The 18274-nt window shown below is 42.3% G+C and overlaps 1 protein-coding gene across 1 annotated transcript; it reads right to left on the minus strand.

Moving 5' to 3' along the window:
- Positions 1-576: 576 nt before the first annotated feature.
- LOC117131646 lies at positions 577-17867 on the minus strand. The gene is made up of 3 exons (XM_033283681.1): positions 17716-17867; positions 5333-7067; positions 577-694 (listed from the first exon to the last, which is right to left on the minus strand). The coding sequence occupies exons 2-3, from the start codon at positions 6514-6516 to the stop codon at positions 577-579; spliced, it is 1302 nt and encodes a 433-aa protein (XP_033139572.1). The 5' UTR covers positions 6517-7067; positions 17716-17867.
- Between the last annotated feature and the right edge of the window lie 407 nt (positions 17868-18274).

An 18274-nucleotide genomic window follows, 5' to 3' on the forward strand; every position in this document is an offset into this window, starting at 1 on the left:
CTGCTTTCAATATCCTGAAACTTCACATCATTGGGACTAAATATGACATTGCATTGCAAGTCAGTTGCACATTTCTTGACAGATAATAAGTTTGAAGTAAAGTCAGGCATATAGAAAGCTTTTGAGTCTTTACTAAACAGTTTAAGTGTTCCTATTCCTTTAATTGGAACCTTATCACCATTTGCAATCATCACATGACCCTTAGTGGGCACAATGTTCTTAATTAACTTAGTATCACTAATCATGTGATGTGATGCACCTGAATCTACAATAAGAGGTCTAGTTGATTGATTACTAGCAAGGTGAGCGAGTATACTAGATGGCTTATATGCATTGTAGTTATTTGCATTTCTTATAGACCTAGCTATACTATCAGTTCTAGTGATGCAATCTAAGTCTCCTACAGTCCTAGCAATCATGGAAGCACCATAAGAATTGTTGAACTGAAGAGAAGATAGAAGGTGTTGGATGAGTTTGGGAGAAGGTGGCCGATGGTACAAAGATAGGGCAAGACCTTCAGGAGTGTCCCTTGGTATCCAGAAGTGATCTGATGGTTGTGCAAAGATAGGGCCAAGTCTAGGAGGGACTTAGAAGCATAGTTGAGGAGAATGGTCGAGTGTGCAAACTTAGGGCGAGGCCGTACGGAACGTACGGACCTGACTGATCCGGAAGTTCATGACTCGACCATCTGAGCCTATTTGGAGTTGGTGCAAAAATAGGGCAAAGGATAGCTCTTAAGAGAAGAAGACAAAAGAGGCTCTTAAGAGAAGAAGACAAAGGAAGAAGCTAGCGCCAAGACAGGCTGTCTATGAGCTGTGTGAGCTGTAAAGAAGAAGCTATAGTGACCTTGTATCTGAACAGATACAAGGGCAGGTTCATGGGAGCCTTTAGCCAGCCAATAAGGAGCCAGCCTTCCCTTTGACCAGATTTGAATTAACCAACCAGGCACCAAAGAGAGTTTAACCAATCAGATGAGGCTATAATGACCAGATCAACTCTCCATCTCGTCCCTCCATCCTTCTAGTCTTTTATGAGCCTTTAGATGTAGGTTTTAAGTTTATGGAATGTAAAGAGCATATATAAGCTCATATGTTAGGAAATGTATCTCTTAAGTGAGTAAAGGGGGAAACCCTTTTCCTTCATGTTCTATGAAAGTCTGTTCTTGATACTAAGTCTCTAATCTATTCTCTAAGTCTCTCAGTCTCTTTAATCTCGTTACCTAGTCTCTTTCATACTCTAAATCTCTCCCCATACTCATAAGTCTCAAATCTGTTCACATAAACTCTCCTAAACACTTTCTCACACACACCTTGAGTAAATCCTTATAAAATCTCATGGTATCAGAGCCAGGTTCATCAGAACCTGGTATCTAACTTCCTCAAAGCTCAAGCCCACTTCCATGGCTGTTTGAAGAAAAGAAGAAGCTCTTTGGTCCAGCCAACGTTTGTTCATCTTCAGGAGGAAGATAAACACATCCGAGGTGCCTAAGAAGCTGTATGTGCTCTATTCTGACTTATCAAGCTCGACCTGAAGAAAGGAGACCCTGAAGAACAAAGCCTTGAAGCGGTTTGACAACACTCTTCAAGAGCTAGATCCGTGAGTCTTAGTGGTGGTTCAAGAAGAAAGGTGGCAGCTTTCTACTTGGTACTGGTTTTGGCGACTTGAAAGGGAGGAAAGGAGGTGTCTCAGCCATGGTGGGTTCAAGAGGATGGTTCATGGAAGAAGAAGAGGTGTGATACTATACACTTTTGTGTATTAGAGTGTGTTTAAGAACAATCAGATTGTTTTGTGTAAGATTAAAGAGATTAAGAGACTAAGCAGAGAGAGAATAGAGAGAATACTCAAAACTCCATTAATTGATTTAATGTCTCAGATACAAGTTATATATGAAGAGATAAGGCTGGTACAAAGGGGATTTCGAAATGGGACTCAAAGCATGTGAGGTCAAAGCTAGATGGATGGTTGAGAGGCTTCACATGCTTGGACAGGCTGTAAAGTAGCTTTTCCTTTCCAGCTATGACCAGACCTTATCCAAACTGATCCTTTCTTATCCAGACTGCTCCTTGGCGTGATATACTCTCCAAAGTGTTGCAAGGTAACTTTCCAAGCCTTTAACTTAGTTACCACAGTAAAAACTAAAGTTACTGTGGTAAATCCCCAAAGTTACTGACTGCTTCAATACTCTTCCTTTATCAATGTATCCACTCTTTATCTCCTCTTCTCAACACTCCCCCTCAAGCTTGACCATGTAGAACAAGTGAAGCTTGGAAACCATGAAGAGCTCCCTCATTAAAAACCTCACCAAGGAAAACCCATTGGGATAAAACCTTGATGAGGGAAAAAGAGTGGAGACTCCATGGTTAAGGGGCTCAGCTCCTTGGAGTAAGATCAATGAGTCCAAGCCTTGATAGTATGGACTCCATTGTCTTTAATCTCGCTGCCTTAGTAAACACATCTGCAAGCTGATCTTCACTTCTTGTATAACATGGCAGTATCACTCCTAAGATAATCATCTGCCTCACCTTATGACAATCCACCTCTATGTGCTTTGTTCTCTCATGAAACACTGAGTTGGAGGCAATGTGGATAGCTGCTTGATTGTCACAATGCATAGTCATAGGAGTACTCTGCTCAATCTCTAGATGCTTCAAGATCCCCTTGATCCACACCAACTCGTTTGTCAGCTTCAACATGGCTCTATATTCAGCTTCAGCACTTGAACATGAGATAACCTTCTGCTTCTTACTCTTCCAAGTAACCAAGTTCCCTCCAATGAATGTACAATACCCAGTAGTTGATCTCCTGTCAACTCTATCTCCTGCCCAATCAGCATCACAATACCCAACCACTTCTGTACTGCCATTACAGCCCATCCAAACTCCTTGTCCAGCTGTCCCACTTAGATACCTCAGTATCCTATCAACCATCTTCCAATGAGGGACCTTTGGTGCCTGCATATGTTGACTCACTTGATTCACCGCAAAGCATATATCTGGCCTGGTAATAGTCAAGTAGATCAGCTTGCCAACCATCTTCCTGTATAGCTTAGGATCCTCAAACAGCTGCTTCGCTTCCACCTCCCCCTCACGCAGAACTTTATATCCTTCCTCGAGGGGTGTCTTGGCTATCTTTCCTCCAAGCACATCAGCCTCCTTCAGCATATCCATAGTATACTTCATTTGAGACATAAACAAACTTTGATCTGCAAATCTCAATGCCCAAAAAATACTTCATCTCTCCCAAATCCTTGATGTCAAACACAGATTTGAGAAACTCCTTAGTAGCTTGAATCCCTGCCTTATCACTCCTTGTGATAATCAAATCATCCACATACACTAGAATCACAATAATCCCTGAAGGTCCTGTCAAGGTGAAGAGAGTGTGATCTAATTCAGACTTCCTAAAGCCTCTCCCATTGAGTGTTGTACTCAGCTTTCTGTACCAAGCTCTAGGTGATTGTTTCAGCCCATATATTGCCTTCTTCAACCTTAAAACATTCCCTGGCTTTACTAGATGCTCAAGACCAGGAGGCGGATGCATGTATACTTCATCTTCAAGTTCACCTTGCAGGAAAGCATTCTTCACATCCATTTGCCACAAATCCCACTCCAAGTTTGTTGCAATGGACAACACAATCCGAACTGTGTGCAGCTTAGCTACTGGTGCAAATGTATCAATGTAATCCTCTCCATAGGTCTGTGTAAATCCTCTTGCAACCAATCTAGTCTTCTTCCTATCAATCTGTCCATTTGCTAGATACTTGATTGTGAAGATCCATCTACTAGATACAGCCTTCTTTCCCTTGGGCAGCTCACTCTCATACCATGTATCATTTTTGATCATAGCACCTGCTTCAGCTCCCACTGATTCTTTCCATTCCTTGTCTAACATAGCTTCTTCATAAGTCCTTGGTACATAACTCTCATCCAGACTAATCATAAAGGCATAATGCTCCTCTGGAAACTCAGCAAAGGAACACACGGCTTGAGAAGGATGCTCCACAGCCTGGGCATTGTAGTACACTCTCGTGTTTACCCAGTTGGAAGGATCCCTCTTTATCCTTGTGCTCCTTCTCAAAGCTTGCACCTGATCTTCACTTTGCACACTAGCCGGCTCCACTTGCTCTTCTTCTGAACTGGCCGGTCCGACTTGTTCTTCTCCACTAGACTGAACCTCTTCTTCACTAGACTGAACCTCATCCACTTCTCCACTAGACTGAACATTGTTCTCAACTTCTTGTGATGTATCTTGATCATGAAGACCTGAATCCTCTTGGTTTTGCTCTTGCTCACCGGATTCAGTTCCATTCCCCCTCTCATGATCAAGAGGAGTTGTTCTTCCTGCTCCACCAGTCTGATTTGAAGGCTCTCTCCTTCCGGGTTCCTGATCCTGGGATAACCCTATCCCAAGCTTCTCCAACAATACTCTCAGTATTGTTGCCTTATCAGATGGAGCTTGAGACAAATCCTTCAGATTTTCCCACTCCTTTTCTTCATAATAACCTTTTGTTTCAACAAACTTCACTTCTCTAGATACCATCACTCTCCTTGCTTCAGGATCATAGCACTTGTACCCTTTCTGAGTGATAGAGTAACCAATGAACATAGCCTTAGTACTCTTTGCCTCCAGCTTGTTTCTTTGCTCTCCTGGAACCATGACATAGCACACACACCCAAAGACCCGTAGGTGATCAATGACAGGTTTGCTCTTATTCAACACTTCAAATGGAGACAGATTCTTCAATATCTTGGTTGGAACCCGGTTGATGAGATAGCAAGCAGTCTGCACAGCATCACTCCAAAAGCGTTTTGGGACATTTGCATGAAACATCATTGATCTAGCAACCTCCATCAAGTGCCTGTTCTTCCTCTAAGCTACCCCATTCTGCTGTGGTGTATAAGGGCAGCTAGTCTGATGCACAATCCCATGCTTGGCTAGATGACTCTTGAAGGGATTGCTGATGTATTCACCTCCATTATCTGATCTCAGTACCTTCACAGTAGCATTGTATTGATTAGATACATATGCTTGGAAGTTCATAAATGCTTCTAGCACCCTATCTTTAGATGGAAGCAATGTAAGCCAAGTATACTTAGACTTCTCATCAATGAATGTCACAAAGTACTTCTGGCTATCTCTAGACAAACAAGGAGCAGTCCACACATCTGAATGAACTAGATCAAAGCAATGCTCATAAGTAGTTTATGATGTTGGAAAAACAGTCCTACAATGCTTTCCTAATATGCATGCTTCACACTCCAAGTGATTAAATGACATATTAGGAATTATCAATTCAATAGCATGAGCATGAGGATGACCCAACTTAGCATGCCAAGTAATACTATCAATTTTTTCATAAGTACTACTCAAACACATAGAATCCAAGGGTTTAGAAATCTTAGCCAATTGGAGCTGGTATAGACTATTCTTGCTGTCTCCTCTCCCAATGACCCTTCCAGTCTTCAAATCTTGAAACTCAACATCATCTGGCCTGAATACTACTTGACAGCCAAGATCAATCGTGGCTTTCCTCACAGATAGTAGATTTGAAGCAAACTGTGGCATGTAGAAGGCATCTGAGTCTTTATCAAATAGCTTGAGCTTTCCAACTCCTTCTATTGGAATCCTATCACCATTAGCTATCATCACACCCCCAGTGGCTTTCTTTACATCACTCATTAAGCTTCTGTCACTAATCATGTGATGACTTGCTCCAAAATCAACAATGATGGGTTTGTTGGATGTGGATGCTTTGGCAGGAGCACCTTGTCTCCGGGTCGTAGCCAAAGCATACACATACTTGACAAACTCATCCCATTCTTCCTTTGTGACACGCTCATTTGCTCCTTTGGTCTCTAGCTTCCTCATAACCCCACTGCTCTCTACAGATTCTCCCATGTAAGCTGAGTAGAAACACTCTCCTACTTGCATACTCTTCTTGATATCCTTCCTCCATAATCTGCTCATCATAACCCACATCTTAGAAAGCTTTCTCAACTTTCCCTTCTTGCAACTTGTACCTTTCTTCCATCTACCTGGCTTCTTGTTTATCTCCCACACATCACAAATGTGTTCAACCAGCTCACATATCTCTCCCATAAGAAAGCTAAAGATCACATCTTGCTTCCTCCTTCCTGTATGAGTTTTTACCATACCCAACTCTGATTCTACTTCTCTCAGCCTCCCCACAAGCTGATACAACTCATCCTTCTCTTGTCTTAGACTATAGATCACGCCCTTGGCTTCATGAACCTCCAACCTTGCTGTCTGACCTTCTTCAGCAGCTACCACCTCCTTTAAAGGTTCTACCTTTACTTGAATCTCCTTCAAACTTGCTGTCTGATCTTTCTCAGCAGCTCTCACCTTCAAAGGCTCTTCCTTTACATGATTACTCCAAATCCCACAGCTTTCCAAAGCTGTCTCTACCCAATCTGACCAGATCCACTTGTTTTCTCTCCCTTTCTTCACTTGATAACTTGATCTTGTCTTCATCTCTCTGCTCACGTTTGACTCCATCAGATGTCCTCAATAAAACCCAGCAAATGAAGAACAGAGCTCAAAACCTCCAAGAACACTCAAGAACATCAAGAACAGCTCAAGAACACAAAACCAGATTTTTAAGAACATGAATAACACACTTCCACCCTTTTAGTAACCTGGCTCTGATACCATATACACTTTTGTGTATTAGAGTGTGTTTAAGAACAATCAGATTGTTTTGTGTAAGATTAAAGAGATTAAGAGACTAAGTAGAGAGAGAATAGAGAGAATACTCAAAACTCCATTAATTGATTTAATGTCTCAGATACAAGTTATATATGAAGAGATAAGGCTGGTACAAAGGGGATTTCGAAATGGGATTCAAAGCATGTGAGGTCAAAGCTAGATGGATGGTTGAGAGGCTACACATGCTTGGACAGGCTGTAAAGTAGCTTTTCCTTTCCAGCTATGACCAGACCTTATCCAAACTGATCCTTTCTTATCCAGACTGCTCCTTGGCGTGATATACTCTCCAAAGTGTTGCAAGGTAACTTTCCAAGCCTTTAACTTAGTTACCACAGTAAAAACTAAAGTTACTGTGGTAAATCCCCAAAGTTACTGACTGCTTCAATACTCTTCCTTTATCAATGTATCCACTCTTTATCTCCTCTTCTCAACAGATACAACACCAGGAGCTCAACATCTGGCCATGAACCTGTAACGCCCCGACCCGCCCACGGCTAATGGGCCACCCACGCCCGCTCTCTCGGCCCGTGGGCCCCATCCCGTCTGACGGTCGGTCCGTTAATTTTTCCAAAGGCCCGAAATTATTGTTTACTGACCCTGCAATCACCACCCGACCTTTTCCCGTGCTTTGGCCTCACTCACACGCTATCGCGAATCACTTCCCGATAGGTCACCCATCCTTCCACTACTCCAGCTCAAGCACGCTTAACTCTGGAGTTCTTTCAGGATGTGTTCCGGAAAAGGTAAGTCAACTTTGGTGACATAGGTAGCCAAATCAATTCTCTTAAGCCTTTTTCACATATCACAACTCGGGATGTTACAATTCACCCCCTCTCAAAGAACGCAACGTCCTCGTTGCGCCCCCGACAGGTCTCAAGACGCCTCTCAGGTCGGAACTGAGATGGCTAACCAGCTCTGATACCACTTGTAACGCCCCGACCCGCCCACGGCTAATGGGCCACCCACGCCCGCTCTCTCGGCCCGTGGGCCCCATCCCGTCTGACGGTCGGTCCGTTAATTTTTCCAAAGGCCCGAAATTATTGTTTACTGACCCTGCAATCACCACCCGACCTTTTCCCGTGCTTTGGCCTCACTCACACGCTATCGCGAATCACTTCCCGATAGGTCACCCATCCTTCCACTACTCCAGCTCAAGCACGCTTAACTCTGGAGTTCTTTCAGGATGTGTTCCGGAAAAGGTAAGTCAACTTTGGTGACATAGGTAGCCAAATCAATTCTCTTAAGCCTTTTTCACATATCACAACTCGGGATGTTACAGAACCATGGAGATTCAAGGAACTAGCAAAAGTTTTTTGGCTGTAAGCTGAATCTCTTTCCCTCTTTATTAAAAGCTTGAGTATAGAAATGTTGAGGTGGTGTGGTGATTGATGTGCTGTGTATATGCCAGGATGCTTTAAAGGCTTGTTTAGTGCTTTGAAGAATAAAATGATTGCTCTACTTCGGTCATGAGTTTGCTAAGACATTGAAACTTATTATTTGAATCCTGTGCTCATGAACTGAAATTGATTGAATTAATGCTGAGAACTGTGTAATCCCGGATCTAATGATGCTTGCCAGGAAGTTAGTAGACGTCTAAACCTGCTTGTGTTTCATGAAATGAATCCGCTGGCTGTCTTACATTGAAGCATTAGATTCATGTCTAAGTGCTGAGTAAAGAAGCCCTTAAGAGTGCCTAAGTAACTTGTCTTGAATCTGTTAGGATCTTGCTTGTTCTTAGAGAGTTAGCTTGCAAAGAATAGAACTTGATAATGCCTTGTGTCTATCTGTTGCATTGCTTGTGATAGTAGGAATCAAACTTGATAATATATTAATCAAGATTTGACATCAATACTATTGAAAATGGTTAAATGCTTAATGACAGTTCTAAATAAACTTGTCTTGTTAGGATGATAGATTATATTATCTAATCATGCTTGCTTTCATGAGTTAGAGACTGATTAGGATTAATGCATACTGCCTTGTTGCTGCCTTGTATTATTGCATTTAGATTAAAATCTAAGTTGCATATTAAGGAGTGTTTAAAATTTCCTAAATACTTTGACTTGAATCTGATAAGGTCTTGCTTAGTATTTAGAGAATGGTTGGTTGAATAGATAAGAACTTGACATTGTTTTGATTCTATCTAATGTTATAAAGCTTGAGACATTGGTGATCAAACTTGATGAAGTCAAGGATTGATCCCAATGCAATTGTGTCTTATCTTGGCTAGAGTTTGAGTGATGTTTCAGGTTCACAAAAGGTGTTCCTAGTTCATCATCAAATCCGAGTTGAAAGAGAAAGAATGATGCCCATTGTGTGTACAAAGGAGAGGTGTTACAAGAAGGGAGAAGCACATATGGTTGTAAAACTCACTGGTGTTCTTCTTCTTAACATTGCAAGTATCAGAAGAAGAAGCCAACCGGGTCTAGGCAGTGGCATGCCTATTCAAGAGGGTGCTCAAACTAAGACATAGCACTCTTGGCTGTGTGAAGAAGAAGGCTACTCTATCAAGGCGGCTTCTATTGTGAGGTGATTGGAGAAGTAGCTGAAGCATCCACAAGCATTCCATCATGGTGGTGAATTCAGAAGGGTAATTGCAATAAGAGAAGAAGAAGAAGGAAGGATTCAAGTGGTAACTTTGAGAACCACTCCTCATCATCTTAACCAAGGGAGTAAACCGAATCTCATCTATCTTAATATGTCTTGATAGGTTTATCTCCTGATTATACTATGTGCTTTCCCTAATTCCATTAAGAGTTTATAGCTTCTAGTAGAATGTCTAGGCTAATTGCACTGAAATTGTTTTGCTGCTGCATTGTCTTATTGATAGTAAGTAATGTCTAGAGTCCCAGAATCTCATGGTCTGTTTATTGCATTGTCTTGAGGGTTGTCATAGCCTGAATCATCATGAATGTGTTGTAGAATTGAGTAGAATGTCTCTGCTGCTTGTATCATGATTGATAAGTTATTTTGCATACATAAGCATATCTCATACTGTCTAAGTTCAATCCTATTGTTATCTGATGCTATTGCCTTTGTTTAATCCATCAATGAAAGTCTTGCATCAATTAGAAACTGTCTAAGTTGTTTGCATCATTGGTTTTGATTGAAACTGTTGTGCATAGCCTTAATATTGCTCATGGATTGAACCTGTTGCATTCATATAGCTAAAGCTTTAAGATTGTGCATTCATGTAGTAATGCATTTAAAAATGAACCTAAATTACAAATGTACTGATGTAAGCTTGCATGGCATTTAGAGAACTTAAAATTAAAACTTGCATTGTCATTATTAGAGATTGAAATCTGCTTGTCTTGACTCAGTCCAGTTCTGAGTGTTGCTATGCCATAGTTAAATCCATTAGTGATGTCTTATAAGCATTTAGAAGTATGTCTAAGCTATTTGAATCATTGCCTTTGATAAAATTAGTGAGCATGAATTGAGTCACTCTTGTCGCCTTGATTGCATAAGTATCATCTAGGCTTGTGCTTCATTTGGGTTGAATCTATTTCATTCATATAGTTAGTAGGTAACCTAATGCATTCATCTATTGTTGCATTTAAAAAAACTGAATTGATTGTCTTTGCTTGATTGTCTTGATTGTCTAGCTTGTTTCAAGTATCATATATTATTGTGACATTGGTGATCAAACAGGATGGATAATCTTGGTTTTATCCCAATGGGATAATCTGATCTTGCATTGAGTTGTGGTGGTGTTAGGTACACAAGGAATGTGATACATGTAACTCGCCAACAACCAAGAATGTAAAGACAAAGGTCTTGTGCCATTGCATATCATCACTAGGACATGTCAGTCCATAATCTACAGGAAGTGTAGTGTGATTGAGTATGCAATGAGAGATAGCCATTGCATAATACCATTGGACATATCTAGTCCTTAGTCTACAGGAAGTGTAGCATGGGTCATTATGCAATGAGAGGTGTGTCTTGTGAGACTCTCTATGGTGATTAAAACACCCTAATTTCGGGTTAAGGAAGAGAGAAAACTCACAAGAAGAAAGCTATCATGAAAGATGATAGGTATTAGACCATGGAGATGCATAGAATCATCACAAGCTTAGCCCTTCTAGTCTTGGTTCTAAGCTTGAGGGGGAGTCTTAATGCATATGATCCATGGTCAGTAACAAGTCTTTGCAAAGGCTTCTACAAGGATCATCAACCGGACCAAGTCAGTGGCATGTCTAGGCAAGAGGATGTTCAGAGCAGCCTTGGCAAGTGAGGAAGAAGGCTCTCCATCAATGCGGCTTCAATGAGAGGTGATTGAGGAGAAGCTGATCGATCCGTTCTGCCTTTCCAAGAAGTTGATGATGCCATGAATATGGTGCATTGAGAGAGTTTGGAAACTCACAAAAACACAAGGGAAGTTCCCTTAGACTTTTAAAACTCTTTTCAATCTTTTTCATTCATCTTATTCATTGCTTGTGCTTGAAAAGATACTTAAGATGATTATGATTGAATTGTGAGATTGTGTGCATCAAGTGTGATGCAGGATATTCATTTTCTTGTTTTTGATAGGTACTGATGCACCTTTGGGATAATGTATCAGGTACCATTGCTTGAGCCTCACTAAAGATGTTCCTGGTCAGTTCCTAGCTTCTCTAAGATGGCTGAGAAGTCTGTTGAGAGGGGGAGATCCAAACCAGTTCTATGAAGAGGGCAAGCCGTGTGTGAAGTGTTGATCAGCCTTACTGGTGTTTTGAAGATGATCTGGTCGTGTCCTAGCTTCTCTAAGATGGCTGTGAAGTCAGTTGAGAGGGGGAGACTTTAAACTGGTTCCATGAAGAGGTGAAGCTGAAGTGTGAAGTGTGCGCAAAGCTGTGTTGAGTTGCTGCACCTATTAGGCCGTGATCCAGAGCTTCTTGTGTCCAACCACACTGGTTCTAAGGCACAAGAGCTCACTGGCCAATCCCTAGGCTTTGGAGAGCTCTACTCTTTTTCCCTTGCAAGGTTTTGTCCCAATGGGTTTTCCTTGTAAGGTTTTTAATGAGGGAGACTCTTCAGAGTTCCAAGCTTGGCTTAGGATCTCCTAAAGTCAAGCTTGAGGGGGAGTGTTGAACTGAAGAGAAGATAGAAGGTGATGGATGAGTTTGGGAGAAGGTGGCCCATGGTACAAAGATAGGGCAAGACCTTCAGGAGTGTCCTTTGGTATCCAGAAGTGATCTGATGGTTGTGCAAAGATAGGGCCAAGTCTAGGAGGGACTTAGAAGCATAGTTGAGGAGAATGGTCGAGTGTGCAAACTTAGGGCGAGGCCGTACGGAACGTACGGACCTGACCGATCCGGAAGTTCATGACTCGACCATCTGAGCCTATTTGGAGTTGGTGCAAAAATAGGGCAAAGGATAGCTCTTAAGAGAAGAAGACAAAAGAGGCTCTTAAGAGAAGAAGACAAAGGAAGAAGCTGGCGCCAAGACAGGCTGTCTATGAGCTGTGTGAGCTGTAAAGAAGAAGCTATAGTGACCTTGTATCTGAACAGATACAAGGGCAGGTTCATGGGAGCTTTTAGCCAGCCAATAAGGAGCCAGCCTTCCCTTTGACCAGATTTGAATTAACCAACCAGGCACCAAAGAGAGTTTAACCAATCAGATGAGGCTATAATGACCAGATCAACTCTCCATCTCGTCCCTCCATCCTTCTAGTCTTTTATGAGCCTTTAGATGTAGGTTTTAAGTTTATGGAATGTAAAGAGCATATATAAGCTCATATGTTAGGAAATGTATCTCTTAAGTGAGTAAAGGGGGAAACCCTTCTCCTTCATGTTCTATGAAAGTCTGTTCTTGATACTAAGTCTCTAATCTATTCTCTAAGTCTCTCAGTCTCTTTAATCTCGTTACCTAGTCTCTTTCATACTCTAAATCTCTCCCCATACTCATAAGTCTCAAATCTGTTCACATAAACTCTCCTAAACACTTTCTCACACACACCTTGAGTAAATCCTTATAAAATCTCAAGAATAAACATAGATGTTACCGTTATCCTTGAACATCTTGATGAGTGCATCAATGTCAGCCTTCCTTATGAAGTCCTGATCATTGTTGCGGCTGCAAGGAGCTCCCATGTACGCCACCAGAGACTTGCCATCACTTGTACCACCTTCTTGAGCCTTGCTAGTACCCAGATCACTTGACCCGTCAGACATGTGAGCTCTAGCTTCCCTTTCCTTCATGAACTTTGCCGGTTTGAGGTGTGGGTGGAGTATCCAACACTGGCTCTTCTTGTGGCCTTGCTTCTTGCAATGATCACAGCTCCCATTGAACCTCCTATCCTCAAACTTCCCATTCGTAGCTCTGTTAGCTTGTGGAGTCTCTCCTTGCTCAGCTTGTGCGGCTTGGTTAGCTAAAGATAACTCCCCCTTCTTCCCAAACAACCCAATTGACCCTTGCTCTTTCTGAATCCGAGAACACACTTCCTCCAAGTCAGGTAGAGTATCATCTCTCAGCATGTGTTGTATCAGCCCACTGTATGCCGGATTCAGTGTCAAAAGCAGTCCAAAGACCTTGTCCTGCTCACGCCTCTTGATTAGCTCACTGGGATCAACCGTGCTTGGCCTCAACATCTCTAGCTCGGACCAGAGTGACCTGAACCTTCCTAGGTGCTTGGTAAACTCCATGTCTTCTTGAGCCAAGTTGTTGATCTCTTGCTTCACCTCAAAGACTCTACTCAGGTTGGATGTGTTTCCATACACCCTCTTTAAGGTATCCCACAACTCCTTTGCCGTCTCACAGTAGCAGTATGCATCCAGAATCGCCGGCTCTAAGGAAGCATGAAGAACTGACATCACCATTATGTCTTCCTGCTCCCACCTCTCAAATGGATCCTTTGCTGTCTCATCCTTGTCTTCTTCTTGAGCAACCGGCTTTGGGGCCGTTCCAGAGGTAATGTGTCCCCACAAGCCTTTGCTTCCAACTGCGGTCTTCACCATCCGTGACCACACTAGGTAGTTGTTCCCCTTGAACACCACCGCGACCTTCATCTTCATCCCACTATCCATCTTGAAGCAGCTAGACGTAAACAGCTTGCTAAATCTTGGACTGAGAGTAGTAATCACACCAACAAGACCAAAGACACAACCGGAGAAGACTTGAAGCTTGAATCTTCACCGCCCAGCTTTTAGCTTTTATCCTTTGTCTTGATACAAACCTCAACAAGAACTCAGATTCTCATGAACCTGGCTCTGATACCATATGACTTTTAGAGTAATGAAGAGTAATCTGAGTGTTTAAGAGAGATTAGAGAAGAACTGAGTGTAGAGAGTAAGATAAGAGATCGAGACTAAGAGTAAGCCATGGAGGCAAAGATAATCAGAACTGTCTAACTTTCATTAATGAGAAGAGTTCACAATATATAGAGAGGTAGCTTAGGCGACTAGGGTTTAGGATAAGCCACTATTACAAAGGATAAGCTTTTGCTTTAATTCAAATGCTCCAATTAGCTCTCCTCTTAAGGATAAGGTTGCTTTAGCTTTTGCCAGCCTTGGACAGGCTGTCATGCGCTCCCCTTCTTCCCATTCAACGGTCTTGATGTCTTTGGTAGCAAGGCAAGACTCCTTCTCATCTCACAGTTACTTAGGTAACTTTGTTTCACCTTTGGCCGAGTTACTCTCTCAACCTGTACGGCCTTGTACGGCTCATGTACGGCCTTGTACGGATGCTTACTTCAGCTTGCATTCACTCTCCCTTAGATCATCCTTTCCTCATCTCCTTAGCTTCTCATATACTGACCTCTTCTTAACATTCAACTAGAACGTATCACAGCTTCAACACCTTCAAGACTACTCGCGTGAAGCTTCAAAGCCGTATTCAAATGAACCTGGATCTGATACCATATGAGATTAAGAGATCCTTAGAGTAATCAGAATAAAAGAAAGAGTTTAAGAAGTGATTAAGAGAAGTTTGTGAAAGATTAAGAGACTAGAGAGCCGTTTAGTGTCTAAGAGAGAATCATTGTGTCTTAAGAGATTTGAGAGACTCAGAACTGCGTAATCCAATCAAACCAGGATGAATCACTTTGTGAGAAGCTTGATTTGGATACATAAAGTGGTGGAGAATCACCAGGAAGTTGAATAAATCTCATAGGAGTTGGCAAGAAGAAGTGATCCCACTTTCAAGTCAGGTTATTCCAGTTTCCCAGTTTGGGAATAGCACAGCTTCTTCGTCGTTCCAATCAAACCAGGATGAATCTATGAGATTAAGAGATCCTTAGAGTAACTAGAATGTAAGTGAGAGTTTAGGTGAAGTTTAGAAAGAGATTATGAAAGATTAAGTAACTTGGGAGCCGTTTAGTGTCTAAGAGAGAACCATGGTGACTAAGAGATTAGAGAGACTCAAACTGCTTAATCTTTATTAGTGTTGATGAGTTACAATATATAGGAGAGCTACTAGGGTTTACAAATCGCAAAGGTAAGGAGAAAGCATGTGAAGTCAAGGTAAAGGATTCAAATCAACCACTAGCAAGCACCACACGCTTATGGCATCTTGGACTAAAGGTGCTTTAGCTTTCCAGCCTATCCCAGCCTGGCAATGCGCGTCCCTTATCCCTTCAACGGTCTGATCCTTCTCCACTTGAGTAACTCTTCCATAGTTACCATTTCACTTGTGCAAGGTAAGTTTTGGTCGAGGCTTGGATGGTACGGGCTGTACGGCTAGTACGGCCTTGTACGGACGTCCGTACCATGCTCTCCCTAAACTCCCTTAAGCTTCCTCATCTCCTTTCCTCTTCAACACCTTAGCTCTTCATACATATACTCAGCTCAACTCAACACTCCCCCTCAAGCTTAGCTTTGTATAAGTCTAAGCTTGGACAGCCATGAGATCTTCCTCATTAAAAACCTCACCAAGGAAAACCCATTGGGACAAAACCTTGATGAGGGAAAAAGAGTAAAGATCTCATAGCTAAGGGGATCAGCTCCTTCTCTTCCCAAGATCAATGAGGCCCAACCTGATGTGAATGGACTCCATTGTCTTCTGTCTTGCAGCCTTGGTGAACACATCCGCCAACTGATCTTCACTCCTTGTGTAGCATGGCAAGATGACTCCTAAGGTGATCATCTGTCTCACCTTGTGACAATCAACTTCAATGTGCTTGGTTCTCTCATGGAACACCGAGTTGGAGGCAATGTGGATGGCGGCTTGGTTGTCACAATGCATGGTCATTGGCGTGGCTTGATCAATCTCCAAGTGCTTCAAGATGCCTTTGATCCACACTAACTCATTGGTGAGCTTCAGCATAGCTCTATACTCAGCTTCTGCACTTGAGCAAGACACTACCTTCTGCTTCTTACTCTTCCAAGTCACCAAGTTGCCTCCAATGAATGTGCAATAGCCTGTGGTTGATCTCCTGTCTGCTCTATCACCAGCCCAATCCGCATCACAGTATCCCACCACTTCAGTGCTTCCATTGCAGCCCATCCATACTCCTTGATCAGGTTAGCCGTTGAGATACATCAAGATCCTCTCCACCATGCACCAGTGATGCTCCTTAGGCACTTGCATGTGTTGACTCACCTGATTCACAGCAAAACAAATGTCAGGTCTAGTTATGGTAAGATAAATCAATTTGCCAACTAGTTTTCTATAGAGTTTAGGATCCTGATAAGGTTTGCTGTCTTCAATCTCCCCCTCTCGTGGGACTTTGTAGCCATCCTCCATAGGCATCCTTGCTGTCTTGCCTCCATAAGCACCTGCACCTTTCAAAAGATCAAGTGTATACTTCCTTTGGGACATGAACAAACCTTCCTTGGATCTACATATCTCAATTCCAAGAAAGTATTTTATTTCTCCCAAGTCTTTAATCTCAAACATGGATTTAAGGAACTCCTTGGTTGCTATGATACCTTCCTTATCACTTCCTGTGATAATGATATCATCAACATACACAAGGAGTGCAATCATACCTGAGGGAGTCGTGAGTGTGAAGAGAGTGTGATCTAGTTCAGACTTCTTGAAGCCTCGGCCATTGAGAGTAGTGCTCAGCTTGTTGTACCAAGCTCTTGGTGATTGCTTCAGCCCATAGATAGCTTTCTTCAACCTCAACACATTCCCTCTCTTCAGTAAGTGTTCAAGGCCTGGAGGTGGATGCATATACACTTCATCCTCAAGTTCACCTTGTAGAAAGGCATTCTTCACATCCATTTGCCATAACCCCCATCCAAGATTCACAGCCAAGCTTAATACAATCCGGATTGTGTGTAGTTTGGCTACTGGTGCAAAGGTTTCTATGTAATCTTCTCCATAAGTTTGAGTGAAACCTCTTGCAACTAGCCTTGACTTCTTCCTCTCAATCTTTCCATCAGCCTTGTACTTGATTGTGAATATCCATCTACTAGTCACAGCCTTCTTCCCTTTTAGTAACTCACTCTCATACCATGTATCATTCTTGATCATAGCTCCTGCCTCAGCTCCAACTGACTCCTTCCATTCTTTATCCATGATTGCTTCTTCATAGCTTCTTGGGATGTAATTCTCATCCAAGTTAACCATGAAGGCACAATGTTCTTCAGGGTATTGAGCAAAGGAACACACAACTTGAGAGGGATGCTCCACAGCTTGGGCATTGTAGTACACTCTCGTGTTTATACACTTTTGTGTATGTAGAGTGATGAATAAATATCAAGAGATGATTAGTGTAGTTTGTATAAGATTTGGAGATTAAGAGAATAAAGAACAAGAGAGAATACTCAAAACTCCATTAATTGATTTAATGTCTCAGATACAAGTTATATATGAAGGGATAAGGCTGATACAAAGGGGATTTCGAAATGGGACTCAAAGCATGTGAAGTCAAGGCTAGCTGGCTGCTGAGAGGCTTCACATGCTTGGACAAGCTGTAAAGTAGCTTTACCTTTTCCAGCGATGACCAGACCTTATCCAAACAGCTCCTTCCTTATCCTGACTCCTCTTGGGCGTGCTTCTCCTCACCAAAGTGATCCAAGGTAACTTCCTAAGCCTTTAACTTAGTTACCACAGTAAAACTAAAGTTACTGTGGTAAATCCCAAAGTTACTGTCTGCCCCAATACTCTTCCTCTATCAATGTATCCACTCCTCATCACCTCATCTCAACACTCCCCCTCAAGCTTGACCATGTGGAACAAGTCAAGCTTGGAAACCATGAAGACCTCCCTCATTAAAAACCTCACCAAAAAAAACCCATTGGGATAAAACTTTGATGAGGGAAAAAGAGTGGAGACTCCATGGTTAAGGGGCTCAGCTCCTGGGAGTAAGATCAATGAGTCCAAGCCTGGATAGTATGGACTCCATTGTCTTCAATCTCGCTGCCTTGGTAAACACATCTGCAAGCTGATCTTCACTTCTTGTATAGCATGGCAGAATCACTCCTAAGATAATCATCTGCCTCAGCTTGTGACAGTCCACCTCTATGTGCTTTGTTCTCTCATGAAACACTGAGTTGGAGGCAATGTGGATAGCTGCTTGATTGTCACAATGCATAGTCATAGGAGTACTCTGCTCAATCTCTAGATGCTTCAAGATCCCCTTGATCCATACCAACTCGTTTGTCAGCTTCAACATGGC

The sequence above is a fragment of the Brassica rapa genome, unplaced genomic scaffold, assembly GCF_000309985.2.
Source record: "Brassica rapa cultivar Chiifu-401-42 unplaced genomic scaffold, CAAS_Brap_v3.01 Scaffold1102, whole genome shotgun sequence".
Lineage (NCBI taxonomy): Eukaryota > Viridiplantae > Streptophyta > Magnoliopsida > Brassicales > Brassicaceae > Brassica > Brassica rapa.

Excerpts from the sequence above, each read along its gene's own strand:
- LOC117131646 (XM_033283681.1), bottom strand. The coding sequence starts at position 6,516 with ATGGAGTCAAACGTGAGCAGAGAGATGAAGACAAGATCAAGTTATCAA. Across the intron at positions 695-5,332 it reads AAAATTGATAGTATTACTTG|GCTCAGATGGTCGAGTCATG; the intron begins GCATGCTAAGTT and ends AACTCCAAATAG.